Raw genomic sequence first — 13,120 nt, 5'->3', positions numbered from 1 at the left:
GTGGCTTGGCTTTTCATTCTCTTAATAGTGTCTTTCATGGAGCAGAAGTTTTCATTTTAATACCGTCCAAGTTATCGACTCATTTTTCTCCTATGTTACCTTCTAGAAGTTTCATAAGTTTGCATTCTAAATTTAGGTCAATGATCCATTTTGAGTTAATTTTTGTGAAAGATAAAGTCTGTGTCTAGGTTCATCTTTTGGCAAAAGGAGTTCCAGTTGTTTTAGTTCCGCTTATGAAGATTATCCTTCCTCTACTGAACTGCCTTTACTCCTTTCTCAACCATCAATTGGCTATATTGTGTGCGTCTATCTTGGGACTTCTCCATCCTGCCTATTCTTTCACTAACACCATGCCGGCTTGTTTACTGTCACTTTACCTAAATCTTCAAGTTATATAGTGTCAGTCTTCCAATTTTTTTCTTCTTCATTGTTGTGTTGGCTGTTCTGGGTCTTTTATTTTCCGTATAAGTGTTAGAATCAGATTGTTGATACTCACAAATTACTTGCCTCAAAGTGGGTATAAGATGAGGAAGAGGGAGCTATGTGTCAACTAACCCCATTTCTCATCACCTCGTTCTCTTTTTTAAGATTTTATTTAATTTTTAGAGAAAGGGGAAGGGAGGAAGAAAGAGAGAGAGAGAAATATCGATAGCTTGCACACCCCCAACCAGGGACCTGGCCTGCAACTCGGGCATGTGCCCTGCCTGGGAATCAAACCGGCGACCTTTTGGTTAGCAGGCACTCGGCCACACCAGCCAGGGTTCATCACTTTATTCTGCCTCATTGCTGCTGAGTAGAGACGGAGGTACAGCTTGACTCAGAGCCATCAACACTACCGCAGGGAGTGAGAGGGTGGGATGGGAAGGAAAACTCCTCCTTCAGCCCCACTGAAACCTACTCTGTGTTTTCTTAGGTTCCGTGTTTGTTTTGGCATCCATTCATTACAGGGCCAATTATATTGACTGTATTTCCTCATTGTTTGTGTTCTTGATGCTCTGGCATTTGGGAGTCTTACAAAAATAAGAAAATATAGCTAATATTACTAATTAATTGCTAAAAGTAATAACAGCTTGCTATGAGCACATCTTCTTTCACTTTTCTGAAGTCTTCTTATGCTTATTTGTTGTGTTGTCCAAGATAAACAAAGCTGGACAATAGCTTACGGGGTCGGGACAGATTTTAATCAGTAAAATGCTACTATAGCAGGGACAAGAGTTCCACTTCAACTTTCACAGAGGTGACTGGGCCTCTTAAAGGGAGAATGAGGGCCTGGGGGCAGCAGGGTACAGAGTCAGTGAGGTAAACAATTACAAACAGCAGGAAGCAGTTGGGCTCCTCCCCTCCTGAAGCAGCTGGGCACAGGGGCCCTCTCTTCCTCCGGGTCTTGGCTGGAACAAACAGTAAGTTCTTCCGGCATCTTTGAGTTTTCTCAGGCAGTCGCTTTAAGGAGGGATAGGGTCATCCTAAGGATGTAGCCTTGATCCGTTAGAAACGAGGTTAGTGTTTGTTCAAGTCTTTATAGGCCCAGGTTGGGACTCAGGGGAGCCTGGCTAGAGTTTGGTCAAGGAGAGTATTTTTGTCAATGTCCAGAGGGGTTTAGCTGTAAGAGGGAGGACCTAGGAGAAAAAGGCTACCCCATCTTGGCAGAACCAGAGTTTTTGCCATAATTAGGAGTTTTAAAAGCTCCCCAGGTGATTCTCATATGCAACAAAATTTGAGACCCACAAGGCCAATACAACTTTGCCTTCCACTGTTTTAATGCCCCCACCATAACAAGGAAAAAATTCCTCTAAGCAGCCAGCGTGCTTCGTGGTGTGCGCACCTAAAGGTACGTCTGTACACATGTACACACCCAAGCGAGGGGAGAGAACAGGCCTGGTCCTCTCAGGAAGACAGAAAGTGCTTAGACCTGTGGAATGGTACCAAGCTGCCTTTGTTTTAGTGCGGGAAACACAAGGGGACTTGGTAGAATTCAACTCCATGTCCATTTATTTGGCCATAAAAAAGCGGAAGGGTGCTTGTCGAGGTTGTGGGTCCGGAGTCAGTCAGGCAAGATCTTGTCGCTTCACTTCCGGTTCTCCCGGTTTTCTCGGATGGACACTTCCTGTCTGAAACCACGGAGCCAGCTCTCCGTCTCTCTGCAGTTGCTCACGGGCCGCCCTGAAAGCACCGCTTCCTTGCCTACTTTCCCAGAACTCCTTAAGCACAGTTCTGTCGCTTCTTCCATGACTCGCTTGGTTTCTAACCCTTATTCTCCATATTTCCTAGAACTTCTTTCCAAAGCCATGCAATGGCCTCTGGAATGCCAAAGGCTCAAAACAATGGCAGATTCCAGGGCTCTATCTCAGGAAGAGAACATTTTTCTAGACCGAGTGCTACCTGACAGGCTCTTTGGCTTTTCCATGAAAATGAAACACTCAGCGGGGCCCGAGGCTTCTTCCCTAGAGCCACAGTGCGCATCGGAGTCCCTGCGGGCCCCTGAAACCACTCCACCCCCCACCCCCCAGACAGTGGGATTGAAGTGGGAGTGAGCGTGGGCATCAGTATTTCTAAAAAGCTCCCCAGGTGACTCTGACAGGCAGCCAGGGTTGAAGGGTTAAGAACCAGTATGCTAGGGACCCTGCCGAGTTCTGGGAAGAAAGAACAACACAAAGTTAAGGCCTAGGAAATACAAAGTAAGAAGCCTAGGAGCCACAAATGCAGTATGCCTTCGCCTGGGCGCCTGCTCAGTGCCAGGCCCAAGCTTGCCCCGCAACGCAAAGAGGGAAAAGACAGTCTCTGTCCTTTCCACCAGGTTGCGTGGACAAGGAAAGCCAAGGCAGACACACAAAGCCACAGTAATGCCAAGGGGCACAGGGAGAAGGCGCCCCGCCTGGGCGCATCAGGGAATACCTTCCAGAGGAGTGGACATACGGGCTGTGCCTTGAAGGGTGAGTGGAGCTTGGCCAGGCGGTGAAAGACGGTCTGACCCTGAGTCACTCGGCAACTCTGGCTGGTCCCACACGAAGCCGCACCTTCTTGTTTACTTCTGAACCCTGGCGTTTGCTCGGTGTGTGCCGTGCACTCTTTGGAGCAGCCTGTCTACTGCAGTGTCTGTTAGAATCCCCTGGGGAACTTATCAGCGGCTTCCCAGACCTACTGATTCAGTCTGGGGGGGGGGGAGGGACACACGGGGTGGGTTTGGTTTTGAAATAGCTCCCTGGATGGCTCCGCTGCCCACCATTTTTCTCCAGCTCCCCTGTTCCCCCTTCAAACAAACTCCTGGGTGGGAGGGAAGGAAGGGACGTGATGTGTCATTCTTGCTCACTTCTGTGAGGGTAAATACTCCCACCATGGCCGATTTCAAGCTTTCAAGCTATAACAGTTTAACAATTGCCTTGCAAAATCCCTGAATAGTTAACAGTGGGCTCTCACAAGCCATTAAGAAGTAGCTCCAGCATAGCCGACACCCCACACTCCCCTCTTCCCACTGGCTAAGATCCAATGCATTACAAGAAAATGTAGGACCAAAAAAGAAAAAACGCTTTTCATCAAAGGGAACATCACTAATGGTTTGAATTGTAATTTAGTTAATAGACTGCTTAATTCCACGTTAGGCGGATAACCCTCAGAGCTCACTTGGTAGTGAACACCTGGGGGAGAGAGATCAGCAACCCAGAGAGGCAGTAACAGTAAGAACGATGCCGCAATAGCAGGACTTCACCACACGATGTCACTGTAACACTTGCTTATTTCTGTCTCTGGCACTCGGGCAAGATACATCTCTCCTTTGCTTAAAGATCGGCATTCTTAACTCTCAGACCTCGGGATGATTATAAAATTCAGGCATATTTGCTGTTCGTGACTTGAAAGCAATTTTTACATGTCCTTTTTTCTTATAAAATAGATTGATAATTTGCAGAAAGAGAGGCAGGAAGGGCAAAGAGGCATTTGGGAATCACAAAAGTTCAATTAATCATGAGGCCTGATTTACCAGGCCGGGGAACATGGACAAGATTCTTAACCTCTCCAAGCCCCAGAGTCCTCCTCTGTAATGTGGGAGGAAACACTGGAACCTCTCCCTCACAGACTGGGAGTAAGTAAGTCGTTTCAGCTGGCCGGTACTAAGCATCCACCCTACGTCAGGGTGTGCCCTGGGCACTAAGACGACGAAATCAAGGAAATCGAGGTTCCTGCCCTTAAGAACCTCCAGGTCCAACCTCAGGAACAAATATCTAAACAAGAGACTAAAGGACAACGGCGAGCAGGCACTGTTAGTTAGGTTCCGTACTTAGCGTTAGCGTTATGACATTCTCTACTGCTTTGATAGAAATTCATCGTGCGTAGTAGATTTTCTGTTGGGAAATAAATGAAGTGTTGGTCTTAATGTTTCCATTGTAAGAGGCCTCTCCAGGCCTGGCCCCTCCGCGTCGGAAACGGGGCGGGAGGAACACCCCTGCGGAGAGAGGCACACACGCAGTGAGCAAGGTCTCGGCCGGCGGCAAACACACGCTTACCTGCGGAGCCCAGGCCGCCCGCAGGACTCACGGAAACAAAAAGTCTGGCGGTAGAGGGCGCCCTGGGCGCGGTCTCATTCGGAGGGCACTTTGTCATCAGGTTACTCTGAGTCTTACACTCCTTCGTGCGTCAGCTGCCAGCGGGCTCCGTCCTGGTAACAAACGTTGTTGCAACGGTTCTAGGCCACACACCCCAATCTCATGCCCATCTTCCAAGCAAAAGGCCTGTGATTCCCTCGGCACCGATGCACTGAAGTCACAGGTTCCACCCCCAGCCAATCGTTGTGGCCAAGCAGATGGACGGCTCTGATTGGCTTAGCTCAGGTCATATGCTCCACCCTTGGCAGGCAGCTGTGGGCCAGGCCTGGTGCCCACGCAGAAACTGAGAGATGTGGGGACGGGACGAGGGGGAAGTGAAGGCATCAACTGTAGGTTCCACCGGGGGAATGTTAGCTGGGTCTGAGTGGCCCGAGGTTTAGAGGCGGGACAAAAGGACACAGGCAGGGATCGTGACCTGCCCTTCCTACGCTTCTCTACTCTTCCCTGCGTTTTTAACTTTTCCCTAGTTTTTATTTTTATGTATTTATGTTTATTTATTTATTTTTGCCTCAGAAACAGACACTTAGAAGCTGGTCATGTTACCTCTCTATCCGTGGGGAGTGGGAGGGGCACTGTGCTCTCAGAGAGAGATCTTTAGTTACCATCACCGCCCTTACCCCGTTTGTCTCCTATGCTTCACTCCCGTTCCTCCTCTACTTGGCATTTCAAGTCCCAAACCATTTCCCATTCTTCGGGACAGGAAGCTGCCCGCCCCTACAGGGAGCGCCCTGCACGCTTCTGGCTGCAGCCATCTGCCCTGCACCTACTTTCCTTCTTCCAGAATCGGGGGGACATCTCTAGCCCCCTGTGGTCTCCCTGGCATCCTCCTCATTGCAGTGAGATTATACATCTATATTCCTCCACCATCACTTTCAGTGTTAGGAGGGAGAGGAGAGAACACAGTCATCTTAAACTGAAATCGCTGGCCCGCATTTTCCCACCCCAAGTAAACCCCCCCGTTGTGCCTGTGGTTGGCTTAAATTTCACATCAAGGATGAAGTGGTCAGTGTTTGTACAGGCTCTGCCACACAAGGGACGATTTGCAGGAGGTGACCATGTGATGGGGGAACTGAGGCTGTGGCTGTGGAGACAGGAGAAGTTGCTGAGGATGTGGGGCTGAGGGGGAGGAGATGGGGTTGGGAGAGGTAGACAGAGACATGGCCTTTGGAGATCTCCAAGACCAGCACATGGGAGAGGGTTCACAAGCAACACTCATTTACTTACTGCCTATGTGATTTGGGGCACATCACTTTCCCCTCTGCAAGCCTCTACTTCCCTCTGTGTACCTCATCAGGTTTTTAGGGTTAGTACTGATCAAAGGTTCTTGGGTTGCAAGCAATAGAAATGAGTGCCGTCTAATTAAGCAAAAGATGCTGAAGTGCAAGTATGTATGAGACGTCAGGGTGAGATTTTGGCAATCCGAAGAATATAGATCCCAGTGAAAAAAATTGCATTTACGTAAAACAATTTATACACTGTGCTGGCCAAACAAAATCCATGAGTCTACAGGCCTCCAGTCTGCAACCCCGAGGGACGATCCCAAGTTCCTGCAGAGCACCAAGGCCCTGCCGCCCCAGGGGATCTCAAACACCGGCTAGAAGCCTGATTCTGGGCAATGGGGAAGGACTGGATAGCAAGGTGCTAAGCAATTATGACTATGTGTGGCTCTTTGACAAGTCTGTAGCCCCCGGTACAGTTCCAGGACAGAAGGACCCTCACAGAGGGCCCCCAAACAGGTCTAAGGTGGCTCAGCGACATTTGGCAGCCCATCAGATTACACAGCTCACGTGTCAGATCCCATGGACACCCAGTCACAGGCCCCTGGTCACAGCCTCCATCAGGAGGTTAGGGTGGAGAGAGAGGCAGGAAGCATCATCTTCTAGGTGGACTGTCATTCACCAGCTGAAATCTCACAAGACTCAGAAACGTCTCCCTCAGCTCCAAAGTCCCTAAGTGGCCACCATGCCTAGCACTTCTCCATTTATGGCTTTCCAACACACCGCCTACCCACCCCAAGAACACTGAGCTCAGGCCTGTCTCCTCACCAAAATCGTGTCCACGGAATCCCCCACTAGCTATGCCTGACTGATCCAGAGGGAATGGCATTCTGGTCATTTCTCAGTCTCCAGCTCTGGCCCCATAGTAGATGCTTGGAAGTGGCTTAATCATCGCTAACCATTAAGAATCATTGCTATAAGCTGAATGTGCTCCACCCCGCCTCCAAACTTTGCATGTTGAAAACCTCTTGTCCAAGGTAATGGTATTAGAAGGGGCCTTCAAGGGATGATTAGGTCTCAAGGGAAGAGCCCTCAGCATTAGAGCCCATGGCATTAGCGCTCTCTACGAGGCCCCAGAGAGATCCCTTATCTCTTCCACCATGAGAACACAGCCAGACGTCTGCAACCCAGAAGAGGACCTTCACCAAAACCGGGCCATGCTGGCACCCCAATCCTGGACATTCAGTCTCCAGAACGGGAGAAAGAAATTTCTGTTGTTTATAAGTCACCTAGTCTGAGGTATTTTGTTACAGCAGCCCAAACTAAAGCAACTGAGTTTGTCCTTCTGGAAATAATCATGACTTGGGTCAGGAGACCTGGATTCATCCAACGTGGCCCCTCCCTCCTGGTCCTCAGTCCCCACCTCTTCAGGAGGGAGAGAACCACATGATTTCCAAAGGACCCTCTGGGTCCTTCAAATCCTCTGGATCCAGTGGCTCTACTTTGTGACTTCAAAGAAAAAGCTGCAACTTTTCAGCTGAAGTCGAAAGGTGGGTGGGCAGAAATGGCCCCTCACACTCAGGAGACGCACACCAGCAGGCTGCACCTCTGAAGGGGACAGGCAGTGAGGGGAGGTTAGTGAGGGAGCCTGGGGCAATCAAGCAATGATGAAGCTATGGGCAGGCGACCGTCGGGAAGGAACAGGAGCTGGACATCATACACCTGGTGGTGAGTGCCCCCCTACCACTTAACTACGTGACCCAAGCTATCATCTGAGCCTTCATTTCCCTCTTGGTCCATGGGCAGGAAGGGAAGCAATGTGAGTGTCTGCTGAATTGGGTTTTCAACCGAGGAACTAATGGAACAGGAAGCGGCACTCTGGGCTCTGAGATGTCTCCCTCACGAGGGGAGGGGCCGGTGAGGAGAGCCCTATCCACCCACCTCCCACCCCTGCTGCTCCCCACTCTGCAGAGCAAAAGGTGCTCCTACCTGTACTCCTAACTCCCTTCTGCTATCAGACTAAAGCAAGAAATCCAGACTAGACAAGAGCATTGCATTAAAATTTTATGTGAAATTCTCTAAATGTATAGAGTGGCCTCAGGTCGCCCCCAAGGCCTGGCCGATCCAGGTACCACTGGTCAGCACTTGGTGTAGATGGCCACACTGCCCCGCTCCTCAAACTCTTCCTTGCTGACCCAGAGCTGCTGGAACGCCTGCAGGGATGCCAGGATGGAGCCTCCTGTCCACACGGACGTCTTCCTCTCAGGTGCAGCAGCCACAGTGGGGGTGTTGCCAGGACACAGGAGGCTCATCTCCCTCTGGAAGCGCTCAGGGAACCCATCCAGCATGGTGCAGCCGCCACACAGCAGCACATTGGAGGCCATCTCCTCCTTGAAGCCTGCCCCTTGGCAGCAGCCCAGGCAAGTGGCTGTGAGCGCAGAGAGGCCAGGCTGGGTGCTGCCCACCAGGGTGGGCTTGAAGAGCATCTCAGCACACTGCACACGCTCACGGCCAATGGTGATGAGCTGGCCATCTGGGAGCTCGTAGTCCACGCGCAGCTCCTCCAGGCACAGACCGAGCTCCTTCTCGGGCAGCAAGGCTGAGTAGCAGCAGGTCTTCTTGATGTGCTCGATGATGTGCAGGTGGTCGTCAGTGAACGTGTGGCCGGCCTCGTTGAGCAGCTGCAGCAGGTAGTTGGTGAGGTCGCTCCCGGCATAGTCGACGCGGCCAGTCAGGCCTGGCAGCAGGTTGCCCTCTGAGATGGGGACCACGTGTGAGACGCCGTGCCCGCTCTCCACCACCAGCCCCGTGGTCTTGCCATAGGAGTAGATGGACAGCAGCGGCTGGGACGCCACGTGCATGGCTGGGATGCCGAAGGTCTCGAACATGAGCTCCGCATACTTCTCCCGGTTACTACTGGGACTGAGCGGGGGATCCGACACCAGCACAGCGTACTCCTGGGGGGGGATCTTCATGGCCGTGTGGAATATGTACTCCCAGATGTTCTGGACACAGTCCCAGTCCACCACAATGCCGCATTTTAGAGGGTTAACCAGCTTCAGAGGTGCTTCCATGTTGAGCAGCTCGTGGCCCACGTAGGTTTCCTTGCGGGCATCGCCCACATCAGCCGCCTCAGAGTGGCGCTTGCCCACCGTGGAGGAGATGAAGTAGGTGGGCCGCGGCTCTCCTGCGTAGCCACACTTGCAGTACTGCGAGCCCAGGTCGATAACGAGCGCCTTGATCTTGCGCACGTACTTGGGCTTCGCCTTCTGCTGAGTGGCTGAACCTGTGTCCCGAATGCCAGCATCGGGAGCTGACAGCATTCCTGCCTCTCCAGGGTCACCCTGAGCTGTGCCCATGGGCACGGGACTCTGGCTGTTCCTCGTAGCCATCTGCCTTCCTTGCTCACCTTTCTCACATCACATCCTAGAGCTCCGTGGAGAGAAATGAGGGCCTACCTCCAGCAGTGCCTTGGCAACCACTCAGGATTGTGATGTCACTGGGGGCTGGTCCATTCCAGCAGCCTTGGGAGGGCTTGGCCTTGGGGGGCCCATGGTCTGTCACCCCACCCGCATCTGCCTAACTTGACTTTGCTCAGGACAGAGCAGGTGGCCAGCCCTGTTTTAGAAACCCAAGCGCACTGGGGTCTCAGAGGTTTCTGCTCCTGGCCCCCTTATATCCCCTCTGCTCACTCACTGGAGACTTTTTCCTCCTCTGCTTCTTGGATGCAAGGGTGATACATATTTGAGCCCTTACAGGAAGCCAGGTACTTTACAGAAACCTCACAGGTTATTTCACAGAATCCCATGGGTAGGTAGGGAGGAGGAAATCGGGCTCAGAATTCTGATGGCTGGCCCACGAGCAGACAGCTCTTGGAGTGTTTGTACTTTAACCTAAGTTCAACCAATTCCAATGCACCACGTCTCCCTAAAAGAGTGTGAGGGCCCCAATTGCACTTTCATTCTTCCCTTCAACATTTACTAGGGTTTGTGGTGGGCCCAGCCCAGTACAGCCTGCCAGTGACAGATGGAAACCCAGCTACCGCCAGTGCCCAGTCTAGGTGGGAAGAAGGTGGAATAGATGCAGAGGAGTTTGCAGCTGAAAGTGTATCAGGGGAACAGAGGTGCACAAAACACGGAGCACTCATTGGAGGGAGGGAGTCAGAGGTTCCCTAGAGAGGCAATGTTCTGAAAGATGTGCGGGTATTTGTCAGGTAGTGCAGAGGAGGAAAAGACATCCCCAGCAGAAAGTACAGCCTGAGCAAAGGTTCAACAGGGGGCGTGGTGGGGAACTGCCTGTAGTTAAGGTGTTTGGAGAAACGGACGAAGCTAGAGGGGTCACAGAGCCAACCAGGGAGGGCCTCAAAGGCTAGGAACGGGAGCTTGGATTAAATCGAGCTCAGCTGGCAAACCATGAACACTAAGAAGAGGAGTGGTCAGATTTGACTTCTGGGAAAATTTTAGAAAGATCTGTGTTTATAACAAAGGGGGACAAAATTCTGAGACCCGAAAGGAGAACTGAAGAAATTCTTGTAAAACTTGGCCCTGGCCTGTGTGGCTCCGTTGTTTGGAGCATCGTCCCACACACCAGAAGTTTGCAGATTTGATTCCCAGTCAGGGCACCTGGGTTGTGGGTTCAATCCCTGTTCAGGGCACATGTGGGAGGCAGCCATTTGATGTTTCTTTCTCCCTTCCTCTCTTTCTAAAATCAATGAAAAATCTCCTCAGGTAAGGATTAAAAAAGCATTCATGTCAGACTCAAAGCTGGCCTAAACTAGACATGTGATCATGTGGGAGAGCAAGGGACATGTTCTTAAAAAGTTTAGGTCGTTGAATCTAATCTAACTGGATGGATCCCCAACTATCCTCAATTCAATCCGCATTTGAGGCCGTCTCTGGTTGGCTCCTGCGCCACCTCCAGCCTCCAGCCTTGCACGTACATTAGATGATTGGATTGGGTGTGGAGAGTAAGGGAGAGAGATGAACCTCTTACCTCTGCCCAAAGAAAGAAAGATGGTCTGTCATCCAGAATGGAAAAATTCATTAGATTTCCATAGGGCCTTCCATGCCAAATTGCCCCATGCCCTACCAAAACAAACATTAGGGCTATGGTGATAAAGAAATTAGGGGAAAAAGGGGAGAGAAACAACTGGGGCTAAGTTTTCAAAGAGAATTAAGAGCAGAACTTGCTGAGGGATTAGGTGACATGGATAGGAAAGGAAAGGGTGATTTTATTTTTATTTAAGATTTTATTTATTTTTAGAGAGAGGGGAAGGGAGGGAGAGAGGGAGAGAAGCATCTTGTCGTTACCTTTCGCGGCAAAGGGGACTTCGAAGAGGTGTGAGTTAAGGAGCTTGAGATAGGGAGGTTAACTACCCTGGATTACCCAGGTGGGCTCGAAGGGATCACAAGGGTCATACTGAGAGCGAGACAGGAGGGGACAGGTCAGAGGTGTGACAAAGAAGCTGAAGTCTGAGAGTCTCTGAAGATAAAGGAAGGGGCCACAGGCTGAGGAATGTAGGCGGCCTCTAAGAGCTGGAAAAGGCAAGGGATGGATTAGACCCTGAAGCCTCCAAAAGGATTAGGCCCTGCTGACACCTTGCTTTTAGCCCACTGATTGTGGATTTCTGACCTCCAGAATTATAATAAATTTGTGTTCTAAGCTATTAAATTTGTGGTAATTTTTTACAGCAGCAATAGAAAACTAATACAGGTCCCTCCAGGAATCCAGGGCAGAAAAATGTACTAAACTGCTGCAGATTTCTCAAAATTCAAGAAGAGTTGAGAAGGAACATAGATGATTCTAAATTAAATATGCCTTATCATATAAGTTCTTTTGAAATAAAGTCAAACAATACAAGTTGGCCACGGAAAGCCCTGAATAGCAGAGGCAAGTAAATTATTTTTCAGGCAGCCAGGTATAAGGAAAGTACTTTCCTATTCTTTCAAAACTCTAGAAGCTGAGCTTTTGTTTCTGAAATGACAGCTTGGCTGTTGCCGTCAGGCAGTCACAAGGCTCCTGAGACTGGACTTGGTCCTTTTCTTCTCCGACAGCTCACACAGAGCCAAGAACACCCCCAGTAACCACCTTCCTTAGAGCAGGGAGCCCACCGCTGCAGCCTGCCTCTTTCATGAAGGGCATGCGGCTGCACACCATAAGGCTGGATTCTGGGCGCCCGGAGAGTGGCAGGTGCCAGCGCCAACACGCCCAGCCTCAGAGACAGCATGGGAGGTGGTGGCTGAGCAGTCTCAGAGACCTGTGTTGGTCCCATCAGGGTTTGTCTACAGCACACCCCTGGGAAGAAGCTGTAGGCAGGAGAGCTTGGCCACTGCGGGCTGGACCATCCTGGGGTGAGTTATGCACTTAAGAGCCTCCATGTTCTCACCAGTGGGACTCCATAAGGTCTAATTTTGTTGCCGACCCACTGACCCAGGTGAAGGATAAATGTGTGTACAAATAGGTGTCCAAAAATAATTCTTCTGCACTGTCCTAAGGAACAAACGAGATAAAAGTTCTCGGCCCAGTCACCACGGCAGCCATTGCTCCTGCTGAGATCTAATCAGATGGCGTTAACTCCCTGCTCAGAGTTCTCCGGTGCTGACCTCATGCCGCATCACAGCCCAAGTCCTAGCCACGGCCCAGGAGGCCCAACCTGAGCCGCCCACCCTTCCTGCCTCCCTAGTTCCCCTATCTCATGTCTTTTACCTCGCTCTCTCCACTCCAGCCACACTCGCCTTCTTGGAATCCTCTAACTCGGGGACTGGCAAGCTTTTTCTGTAAAAGGCCAGGTAGTCAATATTTATTTTCAGCTCTGGGAGCCATACAGGTCCTTGTTGCAATGACTCAACAGATGCGGCCACAGACAGCGGCTGTGTTCCAATAACATTTTATTTACAAAAACAGGCTGCAGGTCAAAGTTGGCCGGCCCCTGCTCCAGCTCATCAGAGCCACGTCTGCCTCCACGCCCCCGCATCTGTTGCTCGGGCGCACACGTGGCGCTCTCCCTCGCCTCCTTCAGGTCTTCTTCCCTCAATGCCCGTATCTCTGGGGGCCCTGCCCAGGCACACTAACACGGCCACCCTCCCTGTCCCTTTTCGGTTATTGTCCATGTCTCCCCAACTCCCACTGATTAAAATGTAAACTCTACAGGGACAGAGAGTTTTCTTTCTTTTACGTCTGCCTTGTATTCCCAGCTTCCTTACACACAGCAAACACTCAATATATATTGGCTAGATGAACCAAGTTGATTATAAAATTTAGAAAAAGGTCAATCATCTCAAAAATACTACTCAAATCAACCCTAACATA

General features: G+C 50.7%; 1 protein-coding gene across 1 annotated transcript; it reads right to left on the bottom strand.

Annotated features, from left to right (window-relative positions):
- Positions 1-7,950: 7,950 nt before the first annotated feature.
- On the bottom strand, positions 7,951-11,158 carry ACTL7B (actin like 7B). The gene has a single exon (XM_024560260.3). It carries the CDS (start codon positions 9,202-9,204, stop codon positions 7,951-7,953), a length of 1,254 nt encoding a protein of 417 aa, XP_024416028.2. The 5' UTR covers positions 9,205-11,158.
- Between the last annotated feature and the right edge of the window lie 1,962 nt (positions 11,159-13,120).

This window comes from Desmodus rotundus, chromosome 1, assembly GCF_022682495.2.
Source record: "Desmodus rotundus isolate HL8 chromosome 1, HLdesRot8A.1, whole genome shotgun sequence".
Lineage (NCBI taxonomy): Eukaryota > Metazoa > Chordata > Mammalia > Chiroptera > Phyllostomidae > Desmodus > Desmodus rotundus.
This window is presented reverse-complemented; position numbering and strand designations above follow the sequence as displayed.

Coding starts and splice junctions, on each gene's coding strand:
- ACTL7B (XM_024560260.3), bottom strand. CDS start 9,204: ATGGCTACGAGGAACAGCCAGAGTCCCGTGCCCATGGGCACAGCTCAG.